The sequence below is a fragment of the Polypterus senegalus genome, chromosome 3 (genome assembly GCF_016835505.1).
Source record: "Polypterus senegalus isolate Bchr_013 chromosome 3, ASM1683550v1, whole genome shotgun sequence".
In the NCBI taxonomy this organism is placed as follows: Eukaryota; Metazoa; Chordata; class Cladistia; order Polypteriformes; family Polypteridae; genus Polypterus; species Polypterus senegalus.
The window spans coordinates 302790181-302802542 of record NC_053156.1 but is presented as its reverse complement, the minus strand read 5'-3'; the positions used below and the strand labels follow the sequence as shown (position 1 = coordinate 302802542).

Genomic DNA, 12362 nt, shown 5'->3' with positions numbered 1-12362 from the left:
AGTTCTGAGCACCTGAGAAATTTACTGCTTAATTTTTTTATTGACAATTTCCAAACAGGTTCCAGTCATCGCTGTATTAGGCTCTGGAGGTGGCGTACGTGCCATGTTGAGTCTTTTGGGCTCATTGTCAGGACTTCAGGAAATCGGGGTGTTGGACTGTGTGACCTACATTTGTGGAGTGTCTGGGTCAACTTGGTAAGGAGCTGTTTTCTACTTTTATGATTAAATGCCAATGGGAAAAGACCAGATTTTTAATATTTTAATGAAAGTCCAAAAATTTCACTTTAAATTTAAAAAATATCAAACACATAGACACGGAACATGAAATGCATGTATTACAAATAATAATATATTATTTACCTTACACAACTCCAGGCACATTACTATCAGATAAAGAGACTTGAGCTCTACGAATTTTGCGATGGACTCAGTTCTGTCAGTGGGAGCGATGAGATGTACTGTATTATATCTATACTAATAAAAGGCAAAGCCCTCACTGACTGACTGACTGACTCATCACTAATTCTCCAACTTCCCGTGTAGGTAGAAGGCTGAAATTTGGCAGGCTCATTCCTTACAGCTTACTTACAAAAGTTAAGCAGGTTTCATTTCGAAATTCTACGCGTAACGGTCATAACGGTCGACAACGTCCGCCATGTTGAACTTTCTTATTTATGGCCCCATCTTCACGAAATTTGGTTGGCGACTTCTCTGCGCTAACCGAAACCAAGGTACATACTTATTTCGGTGGTATGATGCCACTGTCGGCCGCCATATTGAACTTTTCAACGGTCTTTGTTACTTATGGGCACATCTTCAAGAAATTTGGTACACGGGTTCCCAACGCTAACTGAATCCTACTTACGTACATATATACGTCTATAGCCTGCAGCTCGGTCACCGTGTGAGGCGGCGTTGGGTCCCCCATCCCAAAGCCTCCCACGTTGTTGGCTGCCTGCCTATATATGGCCGTCCGTCGCTCCAGTCTCTACATTCCCTTCCTTGCTTCGCCACGGGATTCACGTCTCCCTGCTGATAACTACAGTCTTTTAATTTAATCCACGGCTTCTCCGCTGTGTTATTGTTCATTTATTACGATTATAGTTATTGTGTAGGTATTTTAGACTTACTTTACATTGTTCAGGTACCCATTTCTTTTATCATTCCAACCGTACCCCCATTAACATGTCTATCGAGGTGATCACCATCGATCAAAGAACTGTCACTTACCGAGTGGTTTCCATGCCCGGAGATGGGACCTACCTTTTCCATTCTCTTTGTTACATATTGCACGGCCATATCAGGCTCACTCTTGATATCCGGAGGAACATTGTGTCTTATGTAATGAATGACTGGGACAGGTTCAAGGTGTGGACTGATGACGGTACAGGAGATAATTATACTACACAGGAGCAGTAGAAGAGTGAAATGCTTAAGTCCTTCACCTATGGATCTGCATGTGAGTTGATGGCTGCCTCTGAATTGTTCAGTTGTCGCTTTCAAGTGTACCGAAATGGCCAAATATTTTACACCTAATATTAATATTAATATTTTTAGGGCATTATAAAAGGAATATAATAGCCTTGGAACTGCAGTTGGATCTATGTGTAAGGCTTAGATTACCATGTGGTGTATTATTGAGGTGCCCTTTAAGTACATTTCTACAACAGCTGCAATAAGAGTGAAAGATATGACCAGGATCAGGTTGTCCTATAATATTGATAGAATGATTCAGAAAAGTGTATTATAGTGCTGCACAGTGCTTGCCAGAATTGACCCAATGAACTCATGTTAATTATATCCTTAAATGGGCCACTAGCTTTAAACAACATTAATCTAGAAAAGCATGGAAATTTGCAGGCATGCTGTTTTTATTGGTGCCCCTTCTCACTGGCTCTGAAGCTGCTCATTTGTAAGTTGGCATGCCAGCTCATATTATGTATAACTCATCCCTGGCTGATGTAACTTGCTACAGTATGATTCACAACAACATACATAAGGGTAGTCTGTCAGTTCTGCGATCCAAATTCAAAGAGTTAGGTACCAAGCTGAGGAGCAGAACTGACAAGGTAGTCTTCTCCGAAGTTCTGCCTGTGCCACGCGCCAGTCCAGGTAAGATTGAGGAGATTAGAAGGCTTAACGCGTGGCTCAAATCTTGGTGCAGGGTAGAAGGGTATAGGTTTATGGGGCATTGGGACTCCTTTTGGAACAGATGGGACCTGTTCCGCCGTGACGGGTTACATCTGAACCGGAGGGGCACCAATGTATTGGGGAGGCGTATGTGTAGGCTAGTCGAGGATTGTTTAAACTAGGGAATGGGGGGGCAGGGAGTTTAGGACAGGCCAGATTTAGATCTATACATGGAAGAACAAACAATGGTGTAGAAATAAAAATGCATAGTAATGTAAATTTTAAGCAAACACGTAAAGATAGAAGGATTAACACATTAAAAATAGCTTGCCTTAATGCTAGAAGTATCAAAAATAAGGTAAGTGAGTTGGAGTTGTATGTAGCAGAGCACAATTATGATATTATAGCAATAACGGAAACCTGGCTAAATAACAAAGATGGGGATGAGTGTAACATAGAGGGATACACATTTTTTAGGAAGGATAGACAGAACAGAAAAGGAGGTGGGGTTGCTGTTTATGCCAAACAGGAATTAAATGTAAGTCATCTTCAGTTGGATGATGAGCCCCATCTTAGTGAGGACATGTGGCTTCGCCTGGAAAATATTAGGGAAAGAGGTCTCATTTTAGGAGTGTGTTATAGACCACCCAATTCAGACAGTAATTTCAACACACATCTTTTAGTAATATCAAAAGGCAAGTTTACAGGGGATATTATAGTCATGGGGACTTTAATTATCCAAATATTAACTGGGATAACCTTACAGATGGAGGAGCACAAGAGCAGGAGTTTTAGAAGTAATCGCGACTGTTTTTAACACAGCATGTTAAAGCACCAACAAGGGGTGAAGCCTATCTGGATTTAGTATTCTGTAATAATCAGGATAGAATTGAGGGTGTAGAGGTGATTGAACCACTAGGGTCAAGTGACCATAATGTAATACAATTCTCAGTATTTTGTAAGAGTACAGATGCAAAGACTAAAATTGTTAAGTTGAACTTTAGTAGGGCTAATTTTGAGCAGATGCGACAAAGTCTAAGTAGGATAGACTGGGATAAGCTTTTAAATGTGGAGACAGTCGAGGAGCAGTGGAACAGGTTTAAAATGTTTTACATGTAATGCAGGACAGATACATACCTAAATTTGGAAGTAATAGGAAACTAAAAAATCTCCACGATGGATTAATAAAGATTTAAAAAGAAGTTGCAAAGGAAAAACTGCTGTATAAGGCATATAAGACTAATGACTGCAAAGAGAACCGTGAGCGTATGAGAAAATGAGGGCAACCATTAAGAAGGATATCAGAGAGGCTAAAAGACAGTTGGAGAGGAATATAGCAGATAAGGCGAAAGACCCCAAGAGATTCTTTCAGTATTTTAGTAGTAAAAGAACAGTTAAGGAGGAGGTCAAGTTCATCAGGAATAGTAAAGGGAATTAAAAGATACAGACAATGAAATAGCAGATGCCCTAAACTTACATTTTTCTGAGGTGTTTACAAGTGAGCAAGTGGATAACCTGCCAGAGGTAAACACAACTACTAAGGAGGTACTGAGGGATTTGGAAATTGTAGAGGGAGAAGTGCTGCTCAGATTAAATAAGATGAAATCAAACAAATCACCAGGCCCAGATAATATTTATCCTCGTGTTCTTAAGGAGGCTAGTGAGTACATATATAAACCCTTGACACATATTTTTAGGAAGTCACTGTGCACTGGAGAGATTCCAAAGGACTGGAAAATGGCAAATATCATCCCATTATATAAAAAGGGTGACAGGGCAGATCCAAGCAACTATAGGCCAGTAAGCTTAACAAGCATCACAGGAAAATTAATGGAAGGAATTATTAAGGATAAGATTGAGCAACACATGACAAGGACAGGAGTTATTCTGAACAGTCAGCATGGGTTCAGAAGAGGGAGGTCGTGTTTTACTAACATGTTGGAATTCTATGAGGAGGCAACAAAAGGATACGATCAAAGTGGAGCTTATGATATTATTTATCTGGACTTTCAGAAAGCATTTGATAAGGTGCCACATGAGAGGTTGGGCATCAAGTTAAAAGAAGTGGGAATTCAGGGTGATGTTTTTAGATGGGTGCAGAATTGGCTCAGACACAGGAAGCAGAGGGTGATGGTGCGAGGAACCTCATCAGAACTGGCTGATGTTAAGAGTGGTGTTCCACAGGGGTCAGTGCTAGGGCCGCTGCTATTTTTAATATATATAAATGATTTAGATAGGAATATAAGTAACAAGCTGGTTAAGTTTGCAGATGATACCAAGATAGGTGGATTAGCAGATAATTTGGAATCCGTTATATCATTACAGAAGGACTTGGATAGCATACAGGCTTGGGCAGATTTGTGGCAGATGAAATTTAATGTCAGTAAATGTAAAGTATTACACATAGGAAGTAAAAATATTAGGTTTGAATACACAATGGGCGGTCGAAAAATCGAGAGTACACCTTATGAGAAGGATTTAGGAGTCATAGTGGACTCCAAGCTATCAACTTCCAAACAGTGTTCAGAAGCCATTAAGAAGGCTAACAGAATGTTAGGTTATATAGCACGATCTGTGGAGTACAAGTCCAAGGAGGTTATGCTCAACCTTTATAATGCACTGGTGAGGCCTCATCTTGAGTACTGTGTGCAGTTTTGGTCTCCAGGCTACAAAAGGACATAGCAGCACTAGAAAAGGTCCAGAGAAGAGCGACTAGGCTGATTCCAGGTCTACAGGGGTTGAATTATGAGGAAAGATTAAAAGAGCTGAGCCTTTACAGTTTAAGCAAAAGAAGATTAAGAGGTGACATGATTGAAGTGTTTAAAATTATGAAGGGAATTAGTACAGTGGATCGAGACTTGTATTTTAAAATGAGCTCATCAAGAACACGGGGACACAGTTGGAAACTTGTTAAGGGTAAATTTCGCACAAACATTAGGAAGTTTTTCTTTACACAAAGAACGATAGACACTTGGAATAAGTTACCAAGTAGTGTGGTAGACAGTAAGACGTTAGGGACTTTCAAAACTCGACTTGATGTTTTCTTGGAGGAAGCAAGTGGATAGGACTGGCGAGCTTTGTTGGGCTGAATGGCCTGTTCTCGTCTAGATTGTTCTAATTCTAATTCTAATTCTAACATCTTTGATATTGACCATGAGAAAAAGCATAAAGAGGTGGTTCCGAGATAATACAGTTCATATTAGATATGTCAATGTTTTAAATTGACACATCATATCCGATCAGCATATGTCACTGTTATTCACGATATGATTGATTTTCTGTTTACTTAGGGCTATGAGTTCTTTATGTGAAAATCCTGAGTGGACTAAAGATTTAGAATCTTTAACTAAAGACATCTGCAGTAAGATCGTAAGACAAGATGCTTCTTGGGAAAAAATCATTGACATTATCTTTGAGGAAGAACGTCTCCGGAAAAGATTGGTGGAAGCTGCCAGAAAAAACGACTTCTCATTGACAGACATTTGGGCAGCAGCTGTCAGCTATCTGATTGGAAAGGTAACATTTACTTGTCTGCTGTGTGTTTTTGTCATGTTGTGCTTTCTGTCAGTTAAATATCGTTAATGGTATTTGTGGAGTTTGTCAAAATTTTGAAGTTTTAAATGTGTTTATTGAGATTTACTTTACATTGCACATATTTTCTAAACCATTTAACATATTTGACATGGGATATTATGTAAATATATAGCAGTAAAGCTGAGACTCTAACAAATGCAGTTATTTTTTATGGCTTGTCTGGCAACCAAAGCCTAAATGTCAAACTCTGCCCGTGACTTAAACTGTGTGAAGTTCAGGATGCCACCTTTTGTTGTGAATCTCAATTTCATTTTTAGGACTTTAACTGGCACAAGTCAGATTTTGCAGTGTTTCTGTTCCCTTTTGCTGTTAATGTACACAGTGTTCCAGAAGTCTTACAGCTGGCAGTAACTAAACTCCAGTGTAATGGCAAACTTTAAAAATATGTTTCTTTGCTTGATTTCAACTGAATGTACATTACTCAGAGTTTCCGTCCAAGGCTTTGCAAGTGTGCTGTGTGCACAGCATTATTATTTGGTAGCACATACAGTGGTGATGCAGGTCTTTTCACCAATGAAAATTATAAAATACAAGCATAGAATTGAGATAATTCAAATATTTGCAATAAATTATGTGTTACAATGACCTTCTGGGACATTCTGAGACTTTGCAGGTTCCCCTCAAAGTCGCTGGATATCTGTACACTGGTACTGTGAGAGCTGTAAAGAGTAGGTGCAGCCCTCTAAATTTTTCCCAGTTAATTCTGGGGTTAGTCAGGGGTGTGCGATCTGCTCCTACTCTCTTTAATGCTTGCATGGACTGGGTGTTGGGCATGGTTGTGCCGTCCAGCAACTGTGGGGCATCTGTTGGTGAAGAAAGATAAACTGATCTTGACTTTGCTGATGATGCTGTGATCTTTGTGGAGTCAATGGAGGCTCTGATCTGGGCGCTCGAGAGACTGAGTGAGGGGTCCGAGTGTCTGGGCTTGTGAGTCTCCTGATAAAAACCAACATCCAGACCTTTAATGACCCCTTAGGTACAGCCATCAGCAGTGTGTCTGTCTGCGGAGAGAGTGTTGACCTCATCGAGAGGTTTACTTACCTTGGCAGTGACATTCATGTCTCTGGTGACTCATCCTATGAAGTCAGTAGGCGGATTGGGGGGTCATGAAGTCACTGGAAAAGGGTGTGTGGTACTCCTGATATCTCTGTAAAAGGACAAAGGTCCAAGTCTTTAGAGTCTGTGTTGCTATATGTTTGCGAGACATGGACGCTATCCAGTGACCTGAGATGAAGTCTGGACTCCTTTGGTACTGCGAGTCTTCGAAGAATCCTTGGGTACTGTTGGTTTGACTTTGTGTCAAATGAGTGGCTGCTCATGAAGTCCCGAATGAGGCACAATGCCTGCATTGTGATGGAGTGTCAGTCAGTTACGGCACTGTTGAGAACCCGAGTGACTGGACCAGGCCTAGGGGACACCCACATAACAATTGGCTGCGGCAGATAGAGGGTCATTTCCAGAGGGTGAGACTGGGACATTCTGGGACTGGGATTTTATTTTTTTTTATTTTTATTTTTTTATTTTTTCTCCAGCCGTCTGGAGTTTTTTTTGTTTTTTCTGTCCCCCCCTGGCTATTGAACTTTACTCTAATTCGATGTTAATGTTGATTTATTTTGTTTTATAATTCTGTCTTTCATTTTTCTATTCTTTAATATGTAAAACACTTTGAGCTACTGTTTGTATGAAAATGTGCTATATAAATAAATGTTGTTGTTGTTGTTGTTAACACATGTCTGCCTGGGGGGTTGCCAACTAGGGTCCAGAGCTGTTTCATTGTGTGGTGGGTGCAGCAAAGCACTGTACCAGTGCATGTTACCCAACCTGACCTGAATGACGAGATCTTCAGTTGATTTTAACAGTTTGTGCAGAAGCCAGTAGTTCCATGTCCATGATTACAACAATAGCATTGAAAAATCACCGTGCTTCAGAATTGCACTCTTATCTATTAGAACATTACAACACTCTAGACGAGAACAGGCCATTCAGCCCAACAAAGCTCACCAATCCTGTCCACTTATTTCTTCCAAAAAAAACGAGTCGAGTTTTGAAAGCCACTAACGTCTTACTGTCTACCACACTACTTAGTAGCTTATTCCAAGTGTCTATCATTCTTTGTGTAAAGAAAAACTTCCTAATGTTTGTGTGAAATTTACACTTCACAAGTTTCCAACGGTGTACCCGTGGTCTTGATGAACTCATTTTAAAATAGCAGTCTCGATCCACTGTACTAATTCCCTTCATAATAACTTTTGAACACTGTTTGGAAGTCAATAGCTTAGAGTCCACTACGACTCCTAAATCCTTCTCATATGGTGGACTCTCGATTTTCAGAACCCCATTGTGTATACAAACCTAACATTTTTACTTCCTATGTGTAATACTTTACATTTACTGACATTAAATTTCATCGTCGACAAATCTGCCCAAGCCTGTATGCTATCCAAGTCCTTCTGTAATGATATAACGGATTCCAAATTATCTGCTAATCCACCTATCTTGGTATCATCAGCAAACTTAACCAGCTTGTTACTTATATTCCTATCTAAATCCTTTATATATATTAAAAATAGAAGTGGCCTTAGCACTGACCCCTGTGGAACACCACTCTTAACATCGGCCAGTTCTGATGAGGTTCCTCGCACCATCACCCTCTGCTTCCTGTGTCTGAGCCAATTCTGCACCCATCTAAAAACATCACCGTGAACTCCCACTTCTTTTAACTTGATGCCCAACCTCTCATGTGGCACCTTATCAAATGCTTTCTGAAAGTCCACATCAATAATCTCATCTGCTCCACTTTGATCGTATCCTTTTGTTGCCTCCTCATAGAATTCCAGCATGTTAGTAAAACACGACCTCCCTCTTCTGAACCCATGCTGACTGTTCAGAATAACTCCTGTCCTTGCCATGTGTTGCTCAATCTTATCCTTAATAATTTCTTCCATTAATTTTCCTGTGATGCATGTTAAGCTTACTGGCCTATAGTTGTTTGGATCTGCCCTGTCACCCTTTTTACAGAGATGGTTTTCATGGACCAGCAACACACATTTACAGCATTCATTTAATGTAGTGGCATGTCATTTTGTGGACTGGGAAAAACTTTCTGTGCACCGACAGTTTGGAAACATGTGCTAGATTACCTGGGCTCATAGTTACACCTTGATTTTATATATTGCTATTAACAAAGTTTGCTGACAACCAATTAGTGCCCAGTCAGAAGGAAAATGCATATAATATGCTGATGAGGAATAAGGAACACAAGGGTTTTGCATCTAAAAAACAAGAGAGGCTCGTCTGTCTGATGTCTCATAAATTACATACCTCTACAGAAAAGAAAAAAAAATGGCTAAGATTTTGGATGAACTTGCCCTACCTGTTAACCGTTCGTACATCACCCACTCCACCAGGCATTCAGAAAAAGGATTGAGCATGAATGTGTTGAAAAGTTGCCACGTAGCAGCTAAATTTGATATGCCCAGTGATTGTCAGTCATGTATATCGACATGGTCGAGCAAAATCAGCTACTGCATTTGGCAAGTCTGATATATCCAACAACTAGAAGTAGTGCAATGTGACATCAGCTTGAAGCAGTTAACCAGGAGATGAATGTTTCACTCAGGAATAAAATCAAAAACAAAATGAGTCTCTCCCAAAGACAGAAAATAGAATCTAAAACAGAAGGAAACCTTTAGTCAGGGTTTGAGAGTTGTTTTTCAAGATAGAGGGTTTAACCGCTCACAGAAATTCTATTTTACCAGAGCCAAAACAATAAGATTGCTTATGAAAATGAAATACATTTAAAACATATGATATTTTAAAATATGTTGTGATATACTTCAAGGATACGTATATTACAATATCTTGCAGCTTACTAAAATTATTGCCATTTTTGTATTTTACAATATATTTTCCAATCTTTTAAAATACTAGGAATAATCTACTGTAAGGTGCAATTTAGAAAAGTATTACAATATATTTTTAAATATAGAGTAAATGCTGTTTGTAATCTATACTAATAAAAGGCAAAGCCCTCACTGACTGACTGACTGACTGACTGACTCATCACTAATTCTCCAACTTCCCGTGTAGGTAGAAGGCTGAAATTTGGCAGGCTCATTCCTTACAGCTTCCTTACAAAGGTTGGGCAGGTTTCATTTCGAAATTCTGCGCGCAACGGTCATAACTGGAAGGTATTTTTCTCCATTTACTGTAATGGAGTTGAGCTCGAAAGCCATGGGGGGCAGAGTTTCGTGTGACATCATCACGCCTCCCACGTAATCACGTGAACTGACTGTCAACGCAGTGCGTAGAAAACCAGGAAGACCTCCAAAAAGCGCTGAAGAAAACATGCATTATATAATTAAGAAGGGAGCGAAACAATAAGAAGCGAGCGACTGACATATACAACCATATTCATGAGTGCTGCTACTTCGGAAAGAAAGCAAGGTGTAAACCTAAAGTTTAAATTAAGTTCATAGACAGGCTGCCGCTGGCGTTTGTCATGCCCACGGCTAATGCGGGATACAAGTTTAATGAGAGGACGCAGGATATAAACGAGAGTTTTGATCACTTTGTAACCAAGTTAAAATTGCACGTGTAGGGCTGTGCTTATGCAAATTCCGAGAGACTGTGTTTGTGGGGGATTGACAGTTAAGGCGAGTGGGGGAGTCACGTCATCATCTCCCCTCCCATTCACCTCATTTCGCTCTGAGCTGAGCTCCGCAGCTACCGCATGCAGTGTTACAGAAGCGACTTTGTGATGCTGCCACCAAATACTCACAGAAAAATCCACAAGTTAATACACACGCTGTCTCTACAGTTTCTCCACACTGAATCCTCCAGGCACTACTTACAAAAGGTTACATTGACAATCGTGTTGTTATTTTTAAAATGTTTCCTTTTCTTAGCACAAGCACAGCTGAGAAGCTGCGATGCATATGCTCCATAACGCGTTAAAAAAATCACGCATTTAATCACACTTTGTAATACAAGCAAAGGAGAGCTTCTGTCAATGCATGATTTCCTGGTACACCGATTACATTGATCAGCGCTTCCCAATTCATTTTACCCTCGCACACCCTTGGTTTGAGAAGAAGTATGAAAAAATATGAGCTTAACACAGAAAAACATCCCGAATTGAAGCTTTATGAATAATCGATTCGCCATCAATAATTGTTTTGGTAAAGACATACTCAGTGTAATACTCCTTCCATTTTATAATTTTAACACCACTAGCCTTGATTAAATGAACGGTAAAAAAGTAAGAGCGAAGCGAGGGTGACTTATTCAGGGAGGCAGGCGACGGCTCAATAGCTCGAATTTGGATATAAGTAGGTTCTATTTAGTCACCAGAAATATCTTTGTTAGGAATCGAAGTTGAATTTAGTCTTTAAATTTCTATGGTAAAGAAAAAGTTATGCAATGATGACTACATTTAACTATATAAAGTCAAAAGTTTTATATATAAAGTCATTCCCGAATATATAAAGTCAAAACTTGAATATATAAAGTCAGCGTCGGTATATATAAAGTCAAAACTTGATTCTGAATATATAAAGTCAAAACTTTAATATATAAAGTCAGCGCTGGAATATATAAAGTCAAAACCTGAATATATAAAGTCATTCCCAAACATATAAAGTCAAAATTGAGTATATAAAGACGGCGTTGGAATATTTCTGAATATATAAAGTAAGCGCTGGAATATATAAAGTCAAAACTTAAATATATAAAGTCAGCGTCGGAATATATAAAGTCAGCGCTTTATATATTCTGACGCTGACTTTATATATTCAAGTTTTCACTTTATATATTCCAGCGATGACTTTGTATATTCAAGTTTTGACTTTATATATTCGGGAATGACTTTATATATTCAAGTTTTGACTTTATATATTCTGACGCCGATTTTATATATTCACAAAATCAATGTATTTGCCTGTTTGGCACCCCATAGTATATGTGTGTGTGTATATATGTACACATGTATGTAAGCGCGGGTATTTTGCTATATATATATATATATATATATATATATATATATATATATATATATATATATATATATGTATATATATATATATATATATATATATAGATATATATATATATATATATACTAGCAAAATACCGTGCTTCAGTACAAAGTACTATATTAAAATTTTTATTAAGAAGAAAATTAAACCTTTTTAAACTGTGGGAAAATATGCCAATAATTATTTGTTAAGGATCTCTTTGTATACCATATTGTCAGTTCAGCCCTCCGGTTGTAATATGACCAAGCTGTGTGCTGAGCTTACTCTTGAGCATGTAACTTACAGTTGGCCATCTGAACAGTAATCTTGTCTCAAATCTGACAGCTTGGATTGCTGCTGTCATAATCGGTTTGAATTTCATGGTTTGTTTCAATTACGACAGTATTGGCAGGATTTGTTGTGTTGAAGTGACATTTGGCATCTGTCAAGCGTTGTAAGCACACAACCGGTTTCATCGATAAAATCACATCCAGCTTTGAGTGTTTAAACATTCATAAACATCAAAGTGTCCACTGCTGAAATCGTCACCTGTGAATCTAAGATGTTTAAGAGGCATTGGCGGTTGTTGAAAGGTGTAAAATATTTGGCCATTTCGCTACACTT

At 38.8% G+C, this 12362-nt stretch overlaps 1 protein-coding gene across 2 annotated transcripts in view; it reads left to right on the top strand.

The window, feature by feature from the left end:
* Window positions 1-12362, top strand: part of LOC120526378 (cytosolic phospholipase A2 gamma-like) — a 162774-nt gene that overhangs the window by 62904 nt on the left and 87508 nt on the right. For both annotated transcript variants that reach the window (XM_039749514.1, XM_039749513.1), the window contains exons 4-5: window positions 59-195; window positions 5421-5646. In XM_039749514.1, coding sequence (XP_039605448.1) covers window positions 59-195; window positions 5421-5646 — 363 coding nt within the window. The remainder of the gene's footprint in view (window positions 1-58; window positions 196-5420; window positions 5647-12362) is intronic.